The sequence below is a fragment of the Alligator mississippiensis genome, chromosome 12 (genome assembly GCF_030867095.1).
Source record: "Alligator mississippiensis isolate rAllMis1 chromosome 12, rAllMis1, whole genome shotgun sequence".
In the NCBI taxonomy this organism is placed as follows: domain Eukaryota; kingdom Metazoa; phylum Chordata; order Crocodylia; family Alligatoridae; genus Alligator; species Alligator mississippiensis.
Genome location: NC_081835.1, coordinates 18,742,920 through 18,756,436, shown reverse-complemented (window position 1 = coordinate 18,756,436; position 13,517 = coordinate 18,742,920). Strand labels below are relative to the sequence as shown.

Sequence of the window (13,517 nt, the reverse complement as noted above, 5' to 3'; positions counted from 1 at the left end):
TGGTAATAGATTGTCTACCATCTGCCATAACACCTTTCCTCTTTACATCTCTAGGTGTTCACTGCTGGCACTTGTTAATGAGTGTTCATCTCATCTCTATGGGTATGTCCCTTTTCCACCTCCTCTGTTAAAAGCACCTGTTTTTTAACCTTTCCCCTACACTGCTACAAATGAATGGAGGGGCACTGAGTCTTGTGCTGTCAGAGATAAGTGGTCTGTCCTTCCCTCCAAAAAAACAAATTCCCAAAGAAAATGATGGTGGGGGGCAGTGGGGTGCAATCTCTCTCTTCCCCACTTGTCTCTTTCAGGCCCAGCCTAGTCAGTACCTGCTACATAGCATGGTTAGAGCAGAGATGTTTTCACCCCCAGCTTGGTCACTACCAGCTGCACATTAGTTGTGCAGTGTCCCTGACTCCAGCAGCTGTGTCCCCGACTCCAGGGACACTCAGGTCTTGTGCTGCTGACAGGATTTGTGGGGGTCTGGTACTAGGTTCAAGAGACTGCAGGAAGCACTGCTTGTGGCAGCAAGGATGCTGAAAGCTGGGCACAAGGACTCCTGAAGGGCCTGGAAACCAGGGACTAAAAACCCACTGGTGCATTATTTAAAATTCCTGTGGGTTTAAGGCAGTGGTTGAGACCTTTCCTATATGCCAGGTCCCCCTTGATAGACCCCAGGCATGTGTACATCCAGAATTTTGAAAAGGGAGGGGTGCAGATGCTGAGGTGCATCTTCACATACAAAACAACATGCATTCTTCTCCCGTTAAGAGTAAACCAGAAGCTTTACTACTATGCTAGGAGTCTAAGGTAGTATTATATAGTTCCAGAATGAAGCAAACGTAAATCTGAGTCAGAATGAGTTAAAACAGAGTGGCAGGGCTATGAAACAGCAGCTTCCTTACCAGGAGCAGCTCAGACTACAGAACAAAGCCTAGCTTGATGGGTGGAATATCAAGACCATTAAAAAGGAGAGAGGGTTATTAACACCTGTGGATTGAAGAAGTTAGAAGCGATCAGATAGATGACAACGAGCCACAAAGTCAATTGACTTGACAAGAAATGCTGCTGCTGCTGTCACTGCCAGCCAGTGGGTTTTAGACTTTCGGTGGAGCAGGAAGCAAAGGGGTATATGTGCACCAGTGCACCCACCCTGGTTCCCCCGTTGCTTCCCACCAGCCACCACATGCCCCAGTATTGGGGTATCAGACTTTGGCTCCGTACTGCGCTCCTCCATCCAGCTGCACGAGCTCTCGCTTAGATGGCAGTGTGAGGTGCTGTCAGCTGCAGCCTCCCTCTTGCACCCCAAGGTCTATTTTGGGGTTGATCTGCAAGCTGAAATGAGGTCCAGAGACGGGCAGAAGTGGCAAACACAGCGTCAGGTGACGATTTGGGTCTTGGCCGTGCCTGCCGGAGTAGAAATGCTGCTACCGCTGCCAGGCAGCCGATGTCAAACGTTGGGTAGATCAAAGAGGGGCACGAGCGCACCAACGCATCTCCCCCGCTCCCCCTGCATCTGCCCCTCGGAAGAAGCCAGCTCTTGGTTTTGGCTGGGAACGGCTATGGAAGCAGGTCTTTTGTTGCACAGAGCTCAGGGCAGGGCGGTTGGAGTACAGCAGAGGCCCACTGGCAATCTCTGGGTCAAGACGCTCGTGTTAGCGGCAGACAGGCTCTCGGGGGATGCGCACCGCGGGGGCAGGCCCCAGGCCGGGGCACGGCTGCGCTGGGCTCTGCCCCCCCCACAGGGCCCTGGCAAGTCCCGCCTCGTTCTGGGCAGCCTCAGCCTCGCCACAAGACTACAACTCCCAGCCTGCCCCGCGCGCCGCCGCCAGCAACGCGCCCCGTCATTGGCTGCTCCGGCGCCAGCCGCCAATGAGGCGCGGGCTTGTTGGCAGGGGCGGGGGCAGCTGGAGGTGCTTGTCCTGAGCTCGGAGGGGACGGGACCCCCTAGCCCGCCCCGGGATGGGCGGCAGCGAGAGCAGCAGGAAGGTCTCGTTCGAGCTGGACGAGCAGGAGCGCGTGCGGGTGCTGCAGGGAGTGCGGGTGAGGCGGGGCTGGGCCGGGGGCAGGTGCAAGGGGCCCCGCAGCCCTGGGGCTGCCTCCAGGAGTGTGGCCCTCCCTCAGCCCCTTCCCCGCCTCTCTGTGCCCCACAGCTGTGGAGCCCCTTGCGGAGCGGGGGTGCTGGTGCCAGGGTGGTGCTGAGCAAGCGTCCAGGGCAAGGCACCGTTGCCCCTAATCAGCACCCCCTGCATCCCAGGGCATCAGGCGGCGGAGAAGGCACTGGGGACTAGTGAGGATTTGAGGTGGCTGCAGTGCAGGAGCCCTGCTCCTTTCCTCCCTCCTGTTGCTCTGGTTCCTTGATGCTGCACCCCCGCCGCTGCGTATTCTTCCCTTTCACTGACTTATTTTCCAACCCCTCGTTAAAAGAAAGGGACGGTCAGCAAAACTGCCTGAGAGTTGTCCCCGCTGTGGCCGGGGCCCGGTTATCAGCCGTGGCAGGGTCTGTTTCCTCTCTCAGGTGCTTCGCACAGAGGAGGACCCGATCCTGATCCATTTCCCTTTGCACTTGCCTGGTCACCGCCTGGCTCCGGGTCCCGGCCCAGCAACACAGCTTGGTGTCTTGCTATTTTGATTTTTGCAGTTCAGCTGATGGGACTAGAGTGAAATGTTGACTCGTGTCTACCAAAGCACTCCCTTGACCTCTGGGGGTTTCGGCTCAATGAGAGGTGCCCTTGTATTTTTATTGCTGGCTTCCAGTACAGCGGCCTCCCTTCCTTGCTTGCTCAGCCTCCAAAGTCGAGTCCAGTCTTAAGCATCTAAGAAATGAAAAAGGATCCTTGTTTTTGAATTATTTACTCCCCCCCCCCCCCCAACCCTTCTAGTTAGCATTGTGATGCTCTCCACCGCCCTCACCAAGGACGCACAAGCACCTCTAGAGTTATGACTGTTGTCTTTAATAAAACCTCCGAGCTGCTGCATGTAGATTGCTTTGCAGTATGTGTTACATGCCTCTAGCTGTGTCCCTTGGGATCCCTTGATAGGGCGCAGGCCACATGTACGTGTGTTTTGCAGTAGTTGGCAAAGCACCAGGGGGGAGAGTTGAAGACCCAAGACCAAACTGACAAAATAAATACTGGAGATGTTGAAATGCTGCTGCCCTGCGTGGGAGCAGCACAGCCAAACTCTGTATTCTGCTTCATGCTCTGAAGTGTCTCTCTGTGGAACTGGCCTGTGCAGGGGGGAAAACAACTCCTATTTGCTCTGTCCATTAGGATGGTGTGGTTGGCATGAGGTTGTTAACCATGCAGTGTATCGGAAGAAGAATTAGACCAGGCAGCGTTCTGAAAGACTGTCATGAATTGAAGTCTCAATATTTGGGGCACATTTTCTTCTCTAGGATCTGTACCCAGGTGCAGAAAAAAGGAATGAATTTAGGGTTGGGCACATATGTTCTCCATCCACCTTCCATTTTGTTTTGTGGAAGTTTTACTTACAATTATAGAAGTGAGAGATGGTGATACATCAGCTAAAGATCCAGTCCTAGACCAGTACAGGATTGTTTCCTCTAGTTGCCTGTTCTCCATTCCTGTTTTCCAGTCAAGCTGTTGTTGGGGTCTTATAATTTCCTGATGTGATGTTTTCATATTTTCTAAATGTGAAACTGGCCTGTAAAAATTGAAATTACTTTATTTAAAATTGTTAATGTTTTTTTCAATAGCAGAACTAGTGATATTTTGTGGCAATGTTTAAGAAAAGTTAACCAGTTGAGAACTTCTCTTAGTATTAAGGTAAAAATTAAGAGCTGATTCCATTAATCTCTTCCCTGCAAATAATTGCTCTAGCTCACTGAAGATGTAGTAAATCGAATGAAAGAGTCTTCTCAACCAACAAGGGACCAGAGACCATCTTCCTTTCCTCCTCCCTCTTCCCGTGGCACTACATCTCCACAAGCTGCAGAAGAGAAGGCCAAGTCTCCTACAGGTATTGCCAGTCTGTGTCAGATCTAGAGCCTAGAGTTTTGAAGCTAGTCTGAGCAGCAGCACTAGTCAGATGATGCTCTTATGGATTTCATATATTTTTTTTCAGGGCATGGTTCTTACAAAGTGCGTTTTGATTTGGCTTATGATGTTTCTACTTGTGTATCAGGGCAACTGCACAGTTCGGGCCTCCTGTAGTTCTGAGAGGTCTTTCATGGCTTTTTGGAGGTGGGGAGGAGGGATGGGGTGGAGAGTTAGTTGTTGGTGGAGGGTTGTTTTTATTTGATTTGATTTAATTTGATTTTTTTTTGCTGTATGGTAGTTAGAACAATTGAAATTTCTGGATCCTGTTTCTTGCTCTGCCACTGGGTCACTGAATTAATTTAAAGCAAAGAAAAGTAAGGTAACTTATTTTCTTTCACTATCTATAGTATAGCATTAATACCAGCTTCCTCAATTTGGATGAAACATAGTATGGCAGTGTAGAGGACAGCAGAACCTGAATTATTTGTATCCTGATGACTTGCGAACCCCTTAATTCACAGCAGGTTGGTAAGTGAGGCATGATATGTACAGCTGCAGCTCTTGCTCGTAAGGGTGCGCTTCTTCACTTCACTCAGCTGGAACATTGCAGCAGTTTTGCGCAGCTGCTTGATGCTGCTGCATATTGTCCCTGGTGGTTCTGTTGTGGGGGTGAGGTTGGTTTGCAAACCCTCATCTTTGCAAGGCACTAAGGATCCTAACCCTGTGAGCTATCCAGATTCACTCTGAAAACGACATTAGTCATAAATGACTGAAGTGGGGTTGTATTGTTTCATTTTGACACAGAGGGATAATATTGTGAGCACATAATGTTGCACTGCATGTTCAGTGGAGGGAAAAGGTAATGAGCTGATTCCAGAAGTTGCCAGGAGTAGAAGAGAGACTGACAAAACTTGCCTGTTTGATGGCATGTGTCATGGCTTATTATAGAGAAGGGTCTTTGGCTTTTCCACCCAAGATAGTTGAAACTTGTTTTCTTTGGTATCTGGATATACGTTGTTGATATTCTCATCAGCAGTCCCTCACAATTCTTAACGTTTTTGTCTATGGGATCCAGACTAATATGGGCATGGTGAGCCAAGCCAGAGAACTCTGTCCTTTGGTTGTCTAAAGCTTGATCAAAAGTGTGTTAGTCTTTGTGGATATCCCAAACCTCCTTTTTAAATTGATCTCTGCTCCTGAAGGGCCCCTGCTGTAATTACAGGCAGTGGATCAAGAGCAGTGCATTGTTAGAGCTGGGGAAAAGGTGTAGAGAGTAGGACTAGAATAAAATGGGTGTTTGCATGGATCAGGATTAAGGTGTGTTAAATACCCTTACCTACAGGAAGCTAATCGCTTTTTCATGAACACAACTTTTAGCTATACAATTCTTATTCTCAGGTTTCCTTTGAGATGTTTCTTCTGCTGACCATGCTCTTGAAACACTGCTTATTTATTAGAGGTATAGGTTGTATCTATGTTGGTCTAAGGACATTTGGTTGGTGTAATAAAAGATATCAGATTTACCCAAAGAACCTTGTCTGCTTGTTTATTAAGTGTTTTCCTTCATTAGTGTTCATTCTCATGACATGATGGTAGCTGGTGGTTTCTTCCACAGTAGTCATGTGCTTCTATTCCTCTTCCCAGGAGTCCAGCCACCAACGGTGAAAAGCTCTGGTCAGAAGCCTTCAGAGGCAGAGGAGGACCTGTACAGGAGGTGAGGAAACTTTCTCTTCCTGGCAAAAGATGGCTGCCTGTCCTGTCGCATTCTTTCTGGGCTGTGTGTAATGCTGAAGTTTGCTGTTCAGTGCTTCAATTGTGTAGCAAGTCTTTTGTAAGGTGTTGGTGTCATTTGAGGTCATGGAACAACCCTTGTAGTGCAAGCATGTGACTTATGGCAAAGGCAGGTGAAGGAGCTAAGAACCAACTGGAGGGTGGTCACAGAAACATAGAAGACCAGAAGAACCACGAGGAACACTTAGGACCTACAATAAGTTGTGTGAAAGAAAACACGTGCTCAGTACTGTCTAAAGTTGGTTATACCTGCTCCTGTCTCCTAAAATAGGTGAAAACCTATAGCACTGATCCTGAAGTGCTTGAAGAACATTTGGTTCAGGTTTCAAATCTCTTACTTCTGAAGAATTATACCGAGTGAGACTCTGTGGTTAGATCTGAAATAATGCCTGTCTAGGTATCCCCTTTCTTTTGGTTTTTTTTTCTTTCTTCTTTTTCTTGCGACTGTCCCACATGACCCTTTCAAGGCTTGTTTGTGGTATTTTTCCCCCTCTATGAAGCATTTTAATTTTGCAAGGTGTCAAAGCATGTAAAGCTGCTGGGGAGAATGAGATGCTTTCTGTGAAATTGGCTTTCTAGCAACTCCAGGAATCTGCTGTTTCTCCAAAGAATGGAGAGGAGTAGGAACTCTTCCAGATTCCACAAAGCAGGATGGGTCTCTATTATGAAAGTTTCTGTGCATGGCTTTTTTTTCCTAGTTTCTCTAGCTGTTTTCTCCTATTCTTGCTTGCTGCCTCTGGCATTCTCCTTACTGTGCCCAGTATTTGCTAGCATTTCACACAGGGTCAATCTTGATGACCAAAAATGAGTCTTTTCTCAGTGCGGCCATTTGAGTGCTGCAGAGAAAGTAGGGCATGGTATAGAGACCTACTGATCTTGTACCTCCCTTAGCCTGTTATGTGCATGTGGAATTCCTAGGGCCAGAATGGGAATCATGTATGGGTGCTAAGTTTTCTCCATGTAGTGTTGGCTTAGAAATTTGTAAAGTCGCTTCCTTCAGCTCTGTTCTGATCTCATCTAATCTACATTGCTGTGGGGAGGGAAAGCTAAGCAACAGAGCCAGGTAGACTTGGTAGTGAATGAAGTCTGCTTGGTAGATTAACTCCTTAGTGTGTGGCCTGCCCTCATCTCTTGATTACCAGCTTAACATGTAGCATATTAAATATTTTATTCTTCCGATTTTGAATGCCTAGCAAATACTTAAAGGAGTCTAACCTGACTAGATTATAGATGTATGTGCTTTTTGTCCTATGGTAGCTTGGCTTTGTTAGTATTGAACTTGCTGATCATCTGATTCTGCAGAAACTGATGCTGTGGTAGTATAAGCAGGCATTGTGTCAGGTAGATTGTGACCTGTTGCCAGAAGTCTGCTGCTCACCTTCTGTCTTTGGCACTGATGCAGATATGAGCGAGAGCAGGCACTGGTCCAAGAGGAGCTCCTTCGGCTGGCTAAGAGGGAACGGGAGGCAGCTAGTGAGGCCCTGAGTACTGCCCTTCAGCGGGAAAGGAGCAGCACCAATGAAGAGAGGCAGAGGGCTGCTCAGCTGGTAAGTACAAACCAAAGAATATGTTTCCTTGTGGAAGGAGGGCCTAACCCTCTCTGTCTCTCACAGGAGTTATGAAATGCCACTTGTGTTATGAATTGAGCAGCCTGAACCTAGTCCCTAGTCTGTGGTACTCATTACTTCCTCTGTGCCTTAAAAGGTTACCAACAACAAAAAAAGGATAATTGGTATCTGCAGCACATGGCAGCTATTTCTCCGAGTGGGGCATCTTGGCTGCCAGGTGAAGTGTTTAATACCATTCCCATCAGGAGGACAATGGCGTTCAAATGGAGAGATGCCACTATTTGGGAAGAGAGCCCGCCTGTCGTATGGAGCCTGGGAGGAATGTGGTGGGGTGTTCAGGCACTATCAAGAAAATGTGTCCGTTTCCTGGCTAGAATGAGCTGGGATACAACCCTTAATGCAGTGCTGTTGTCCCATCAGAATGTGATTGTAGCCATTAAAATATTGGATGTACAGTTCCTGGGTGCCTGACTGTCTGCAAACACCAGGGCAGTTGGATCAGGTGCTTCGTGGGTAGCCCCTGAAAGATAACTGGTGAATACACAACTTGAGGCCCAAAACTATGCTAATGTTTGTTGTTGTTTATTCCTCTCAGCCTATTGCTGAAATAGCAAATAAATCTGTGACAGAACTGACCTGTTGGGTAGCTTCATCTGTCCTCCCAACAGTCAGGACCAGGCAGCTGGCTACTCAAACCAGAGGTTCAGCGCAGTGGCCTTTTAATTTTGGGGGACTTTTACTATGTTTATTTCCTTTCAGATCCAGGCATCTTTAAGCCTGATGGTCTCCATACTGCATTCTCAAACTGTGCGATTCCTGCTTGTTAGACATGATGGTCTCCCCTTCTCATTTCTGAATTCCTATGTAGCATTTGAAGGCTTGGAGTATTTCTCAAACTCTTCCTGCCTGTTGTCAGTATCTTGACTTGCCAGACTCCTGTTTTCACTCTTCCCACTCCATTTCTTCAAAAGTACTTATTTTTGGTTCTTTTTGGCACTAACTCTCGATCATGGTCCACCTTTTGCTGTTTTTACTTGTGCTTGCTCTCACATCCTAAATTGTTAAGATCAGCAGAGATGATGTGTGCTGGGTGGTGATAGATCGAGCCTCTAGCTGAGAGTCCCATTGTCGTGCATACCGAAGCCAGGAGAGCAAACTTTCAGGTGTTCTGTGCCATGTTAGTACTGAATCCAGAGAAAGGTGGGGTGGCTGAATGATCTGCCTTCACTACCCGTAATCTTCTAGGTGTTGAAGGTTGTGCCAGCTTGGATAGCTGGCAAGGTTACTTCCTCTACACATGTGGTCATGTCTTGAGCTGTCCTATGCCCTTGACGTCACAGCAGTTTGGTCACTTCTTCTTTTGAACAGGCATTTCCACTGCTGAGGCAATTGTCTTTCTTCACCTTACCACTCTTAGGCAATAAATTGAATTCAATGGCTGTATTTTTAATGATTTCATTTGCGTTGTGCTGAAAGCTATGTGACATTTTAATCTGTGTTCTTTATGGTTTTCATTCGCTGACTTTTATTATTAGTATCTCTGCAAAGTGACAGTTCATTCTTACTACACCATGCACCTTCCTCCTCAGAGTAGGCTATGAGCTAACCCTTTGGCAAGGTACCTCTCACAGGCTTTTGGATATAATGAATTCATTGTTTACTTTGGTGCTACAACTTAGAAGGATGTGACAAGAAAGGTGAATTAATGGCAAAAGCAGGAGTCTGTGTTTGAAACTGAGACTGAATTCTACTTTAGCTAAGCTCCGTCTTGACCTCTTTCTGTGGCTGTGCCCAAGTCGCTCAGTTTTTGGTGCCTCAGGCCATTTGTACATGCCAAAAAATTGGCTTTTAAAGCGGCTTAATGCCCTTTTGTACCACTTCAGTGGTGCAGCTGTTTACACATGTCAACTGCGTAATGTGCGTTAAATGACATGTCAACCGTGTTTTAGTTTGTTACCTTACAGCTGCGGAGGGAAACACTGGGCCCAGTGCAGGCAGGCTCCACTAAAGAAAAAACACAAAAGTGGCGAGTCTGATTTTCCCTTTTCTCCCCAGAGCCTGCTTCCCTGAGCTCTGTGGGGGATCAGTGCTTCCCTTTGCGGCTGTGGTGCCCCCTGGGACTGCCTGTGGGCAAGTGCTGCCTGGGGATGCTGCCGTAGCCGTGGAGGGACACCCCCTCCATCCCCCATGGCTCAGGGACTGCTTGGCCTGCTGGCAGGCTGCCATCCCTGCCGCTGGAGAGGCAGGTAAGGATTGGGCCAGACCCTTGTGTGTACACCACAGGAGTTTACTTTGCCCTAAATTGAAGTGGTGTTTTTAAAAACCCACTGCTTCAGTTTAGAGAGAATTAAACTGAAGTAAACCCCTGTGGCGTGTACAAATGGCTTTAGTTACTGTATTTATATGACTTGGAACTTCACGAATCCTACAGTCAGGAAGTTCACAGCATTATTAAACTTCTGTTTGAGGGGGCAGAGGTGTGGAGTCACTACATGGAATCAGCTAGGATGGAAACAGTCTGCAAGATGCTGTGGAGGAATTCTGTGTGTGTGTGTGTGTGTGCAGCACCTAGCACAACAGGGCTGTGATACCCATATCAGGTTCAAATGTATCCAATACCATAAATATTAAGCGACAGTACAAGAGGTATTACTGTACTATACTTCACAGCAGGGCTCTTGCTTAATGATCATTTGTAAAGGGCTTTGATCTTCCTGTGAAAGGTTCTGTCAAATGGGCAGGAATGAACATAGATGTTTTGTTCAAGTCCTTTATTTTAGAATAAAGGGCTTGTAGTGGAGTCTTCCTGATCAGGTTCTTAGGCCCTTGGACATGTTCCGAATGGTCCCCTTCACCATGCACTCAGCATCTTTTTTTCTTTCTTCTTTGTTTTTAATTAATCACAGTCTCCTCCCCTTCCCTCCTCCCCTTGTGTTTTTTGGACAACAAGGAAAGTTTTTGTAAGCAGGGCTGCATTTCCCCCCAAACCTCCATCTCCTTAGTCTCCTGGGGCTGTTCACCATGCACTCTGAGTCACTCAGTAGGAGGCTGTGACTTTGAGACTTGTGAGCTTTTAACCAAAATCTTCAAAACAAATCCAATGTGGAATTGGATGGGGGAGGCAGGAAATAAATGTGATTAAGGGAAGACATCTCATTACCACTCTAGAAAGGGAGGATTATAACCTACAAAATAGGAGGATCTCATGTAGGGGCCATGCATGCCAGTGTTATCAGGATAGAGGGAGAGGAAATAGAATAAATGAAATTAATACTTTTGAAAAGAAGTATTACCCGGATTTGAGAATTGAACTAATATGATTTGTGCAAAGCCCTGAAGTTCTTATCTCCTTGTTTAATCCCCTAGGATAATGGTTTTGTCAGATTTATTGATCAAAAAATCTGTGTCCCTTTCCCCCCACTCCCCTCTCTTTAATAAAAAAAATAAAATAAAAAAAAAAATGTAAAAATGGAGTGAGGGTGGTACACACTTGATACCATAATTAGCCCTTTCTGGGGGGAGGGGAGGATTATTGTGTGGGCAAAGGTGAAGATGGAAGTGGCTTTCCTAAGCTGCTGGGGAAATGTTCTTCTGGTTGTTGCTAAGCAGTGGCTTCTCTTTCATGGTTTCTTTGGCCATGTTGTACTCAGTGGCCTGTTGGATAGAAATCTGTTGGTCCCTGCTTGCAAGGAAGGAGTTGTTAAAACACAGTTTGTGCAATTTTCTAGTTGTTCTGTCAGCTAACTGTAACTAGTATAAGGCGGTTGAATTCCTTCAGACTCATTTAATCCAGTTGCACTTCAGTTCCACGGTGGGGAATTGGAAGGCAAGCAGGGGACTGGAATGAGAATACCAAGCGTGATTGGTGGTTTTGGTCATGACCATGAACTTAGGTGTTTTTGGAGCTGATTTTGTTTTTGCAGAACTCCAAGATCTTGAATGTTGTTGGCTCTAAACTTCTGACAGCTCTCATTGTTGTACTAGCAGTGATGGTGCTAGGCTGGGCTGGCCAATGGCATTTTAATCAGAGGGTTTTCTAGCTCAGCTCAAACTAGACATAAGTGCTGCTGTTTGATTACTGGCAAGCTGCCTCCAGGCCTGCTCCCTTCATGGTCAGTGCAATGGATGGAGAGTTGGAGACATGCCAGTGTAGGCAGATCCGCTGAGGTGTCTGTCTGAAAATGGGGGAACTCATCTGATAAGTTGCCTTTGCCTTCTGGTCCCACGGGTGGAAGAGAGCAATCCAGGCAGTCTGGGCAAAAGGTGGCATGGGAATTATGGGCAGTTGTTCAAGCTTAAAGTGATTTTTGTTTGCTGTATTGCAGTTTGCATGATTGTGTATATGCCAGTAGATTTCCTTTGTAGTGATTGTGGCTTAAGTAGTGCAGCCCAACTCATGCTGTAAATAGTAGGGCTGTGCAAAGCTTTGGTAGCCAATTTCTTTTTGGAGGAGATTCAGCCCGATTTGGCGGCCGAATTTCCAAATCAAATTGGGAGACCCATTAAAAGGTCCAAATCAATTCGGAAGCCTCCGAATCGATTCGATTTGGAAAGATTTGGCACCAATTTGGAGATTAGGTCATAGGTTAAACAGGCAGCAGTCCTCTTCCATGCTGGACACAGCTGCCTCCAGCTGGTAAGTCTGTGGTGGGCAGAGTGGGGAGGGGAGGGGTGTGTGTGGGGCGAGGTGGGGCAGATCAGATCACAGCCCCCAAAGCAAGGGAGGGATTGGGGCTGGGGCAGGGAGAAGCTGCCCAGCCGGGAAGTGGGGCTTCCGCCACTGCATGCCGCTGGTCTGGGAACTGCTCTTCCAGTGGCTCCTCTGGCAGCTCTCACCGCCAGCCCAGGCGGGCATGGGAGTGGGCGAGTGCCCTTGGACCTGCAGGGGATGGGCTGCGCTTCAGATGGGTGGTGGATGGTGCTGGGTGTGGGGGGCTATGCCCTCCCGCTGCTCACCCAGCTGGTGCAGGGAGGCGTGGGACAGTGTCGCTGTGTTGCTGTGGACAAGCAGCGTGCAGTGGCGGAAGCTGCTCCAGCCTTCCCGTGCCTCCCAGACAAACCCTGGCTTTGCCTTGCTGCGCCCCAGCTGTGTGAGCAGCAGCAGAGCATGGGGGCGGGTGTGTGCACCCAGATCGGGATGGGGCCGGAGGTGGGGGCTATGGGGAATTTTAGGGAGGCTGCAGCCCCCCCATAGCCCCTGCTGCACTGCGCTCTGCATGGTGGGTGGAGCCAGGGCTGTGCTCCAGGCTGGGGCTAGCTGCCCTGTGGAGCGGAGCCCAGCCTGCCTGCCCCATGCAGATCTGGGGGCACACGCCCGCTTAAATGCCCTCCTGGACCACTGGCAGAGAGAGCTGCCAAAGGAGCCACTGGAAGAGCAGCTGTTGGACTGGTGGTGTGCAGTAGCAGGAGCCCTCCTCCACGAGTCCTGTGCCCCCCTGCCCCAGCTGTACAGCTTGTCCCAGCCCCATTCCTTCCCTTGCTGTGGGGGCATTGATTTGCTCCTCCTCTCTGCCCGTTCCCTCCCCTCTCAGCTGAATCCAAAGCAAATACTTGCTGCTTCGCACAGGCCTAGTAAATAGTTTCAGAAATGGTGCGAACCTGTTTTGGTCCTATTAACACTTACAGTTGAACTGCATTCAGCTCTAGATCAACAGCACCCTTGATTCCCATGAATAACAGTGGACACCCTTCCTAGGGCAGATGAGGCTTGTTGTTCTGTGCTCTGTTTCTCAAATGGTGACAAGTTGACACGACTCATTTTGGATCCAGTTCTTCAGCAAAGTAGTTTTACTGCTTCTGCCTGATGTACGGTCAGTGTAGCATATTGCCTCCACTGATACCCCTTCCCATTTCTGTTGTGATAAATCTGCCTCTGCTGGGAGGAGGCATTTGTGATTGTTTTATGAAGTACGAGTTTGTAAGTTTTGCTTAAAGTATTGAAAATGTTTCCATGTTGAATGAAATCAGACCTCGTGGTAAAGGTGATATCTTTTATTAGACCAACTAGATTTTTCCAAAAATTTTTCTTTAATTGTAAGCTTTCAGGCAATTAAAGAATTTTGGGGCTGATTCCTTTTGCCTCTAGACCAATATGGCTACGACCTGGATACCTGATCCATGTTGAATAGCACTTGGGTTTGATGTGGAAAGAACTGATTTT

The 13,517-nt window shown here is 47.8% G+C and overlaps 1 protein-coding gene across 5 annotated transcripts in view; it reads left to right on the top strand.

Moving 5' to 3' along the window:
• Window positions 1-1,890: 1,890 nt before the first annotated feature.
• CHCHD6 (coiled-coil-helix-coiled-coil-helix domain containing 6) overlaps window positions 1,891-13,517 on the top strand; it is a 144,608-nt gene continuing 132,981 nt past the window's right edge. The window contains exons 1-4 of one of the 5 annotated variants that reach the window (XM_019499772.2): window positions 1,891-2,040; window positions 3,840-3,978; window positions 5,643-5,712; window positions 7,192-7,336. In XM_019499772.2, coding sequence (XP_019355317.1) covers window positions 1,960-2,040; window positions 3,840-3,978; window positions 5,643-5,712; window positions 7,192-7,336 — 435 coding nt within the window. In that variant the 5' untranslated portion in view covers window positions 1,891-1,959. The remainder of the gene's footprint in view (window positions 2,041-3,839; window positions 3,979-5,642; window positions 5,713-7,191; window positions 7,337-13,517) is intronic. The other 4 variants (XM_019499775.2, XM_019499773.2, XM_019499774.2 and 1 more) reach the window with 4 other exon arrangements.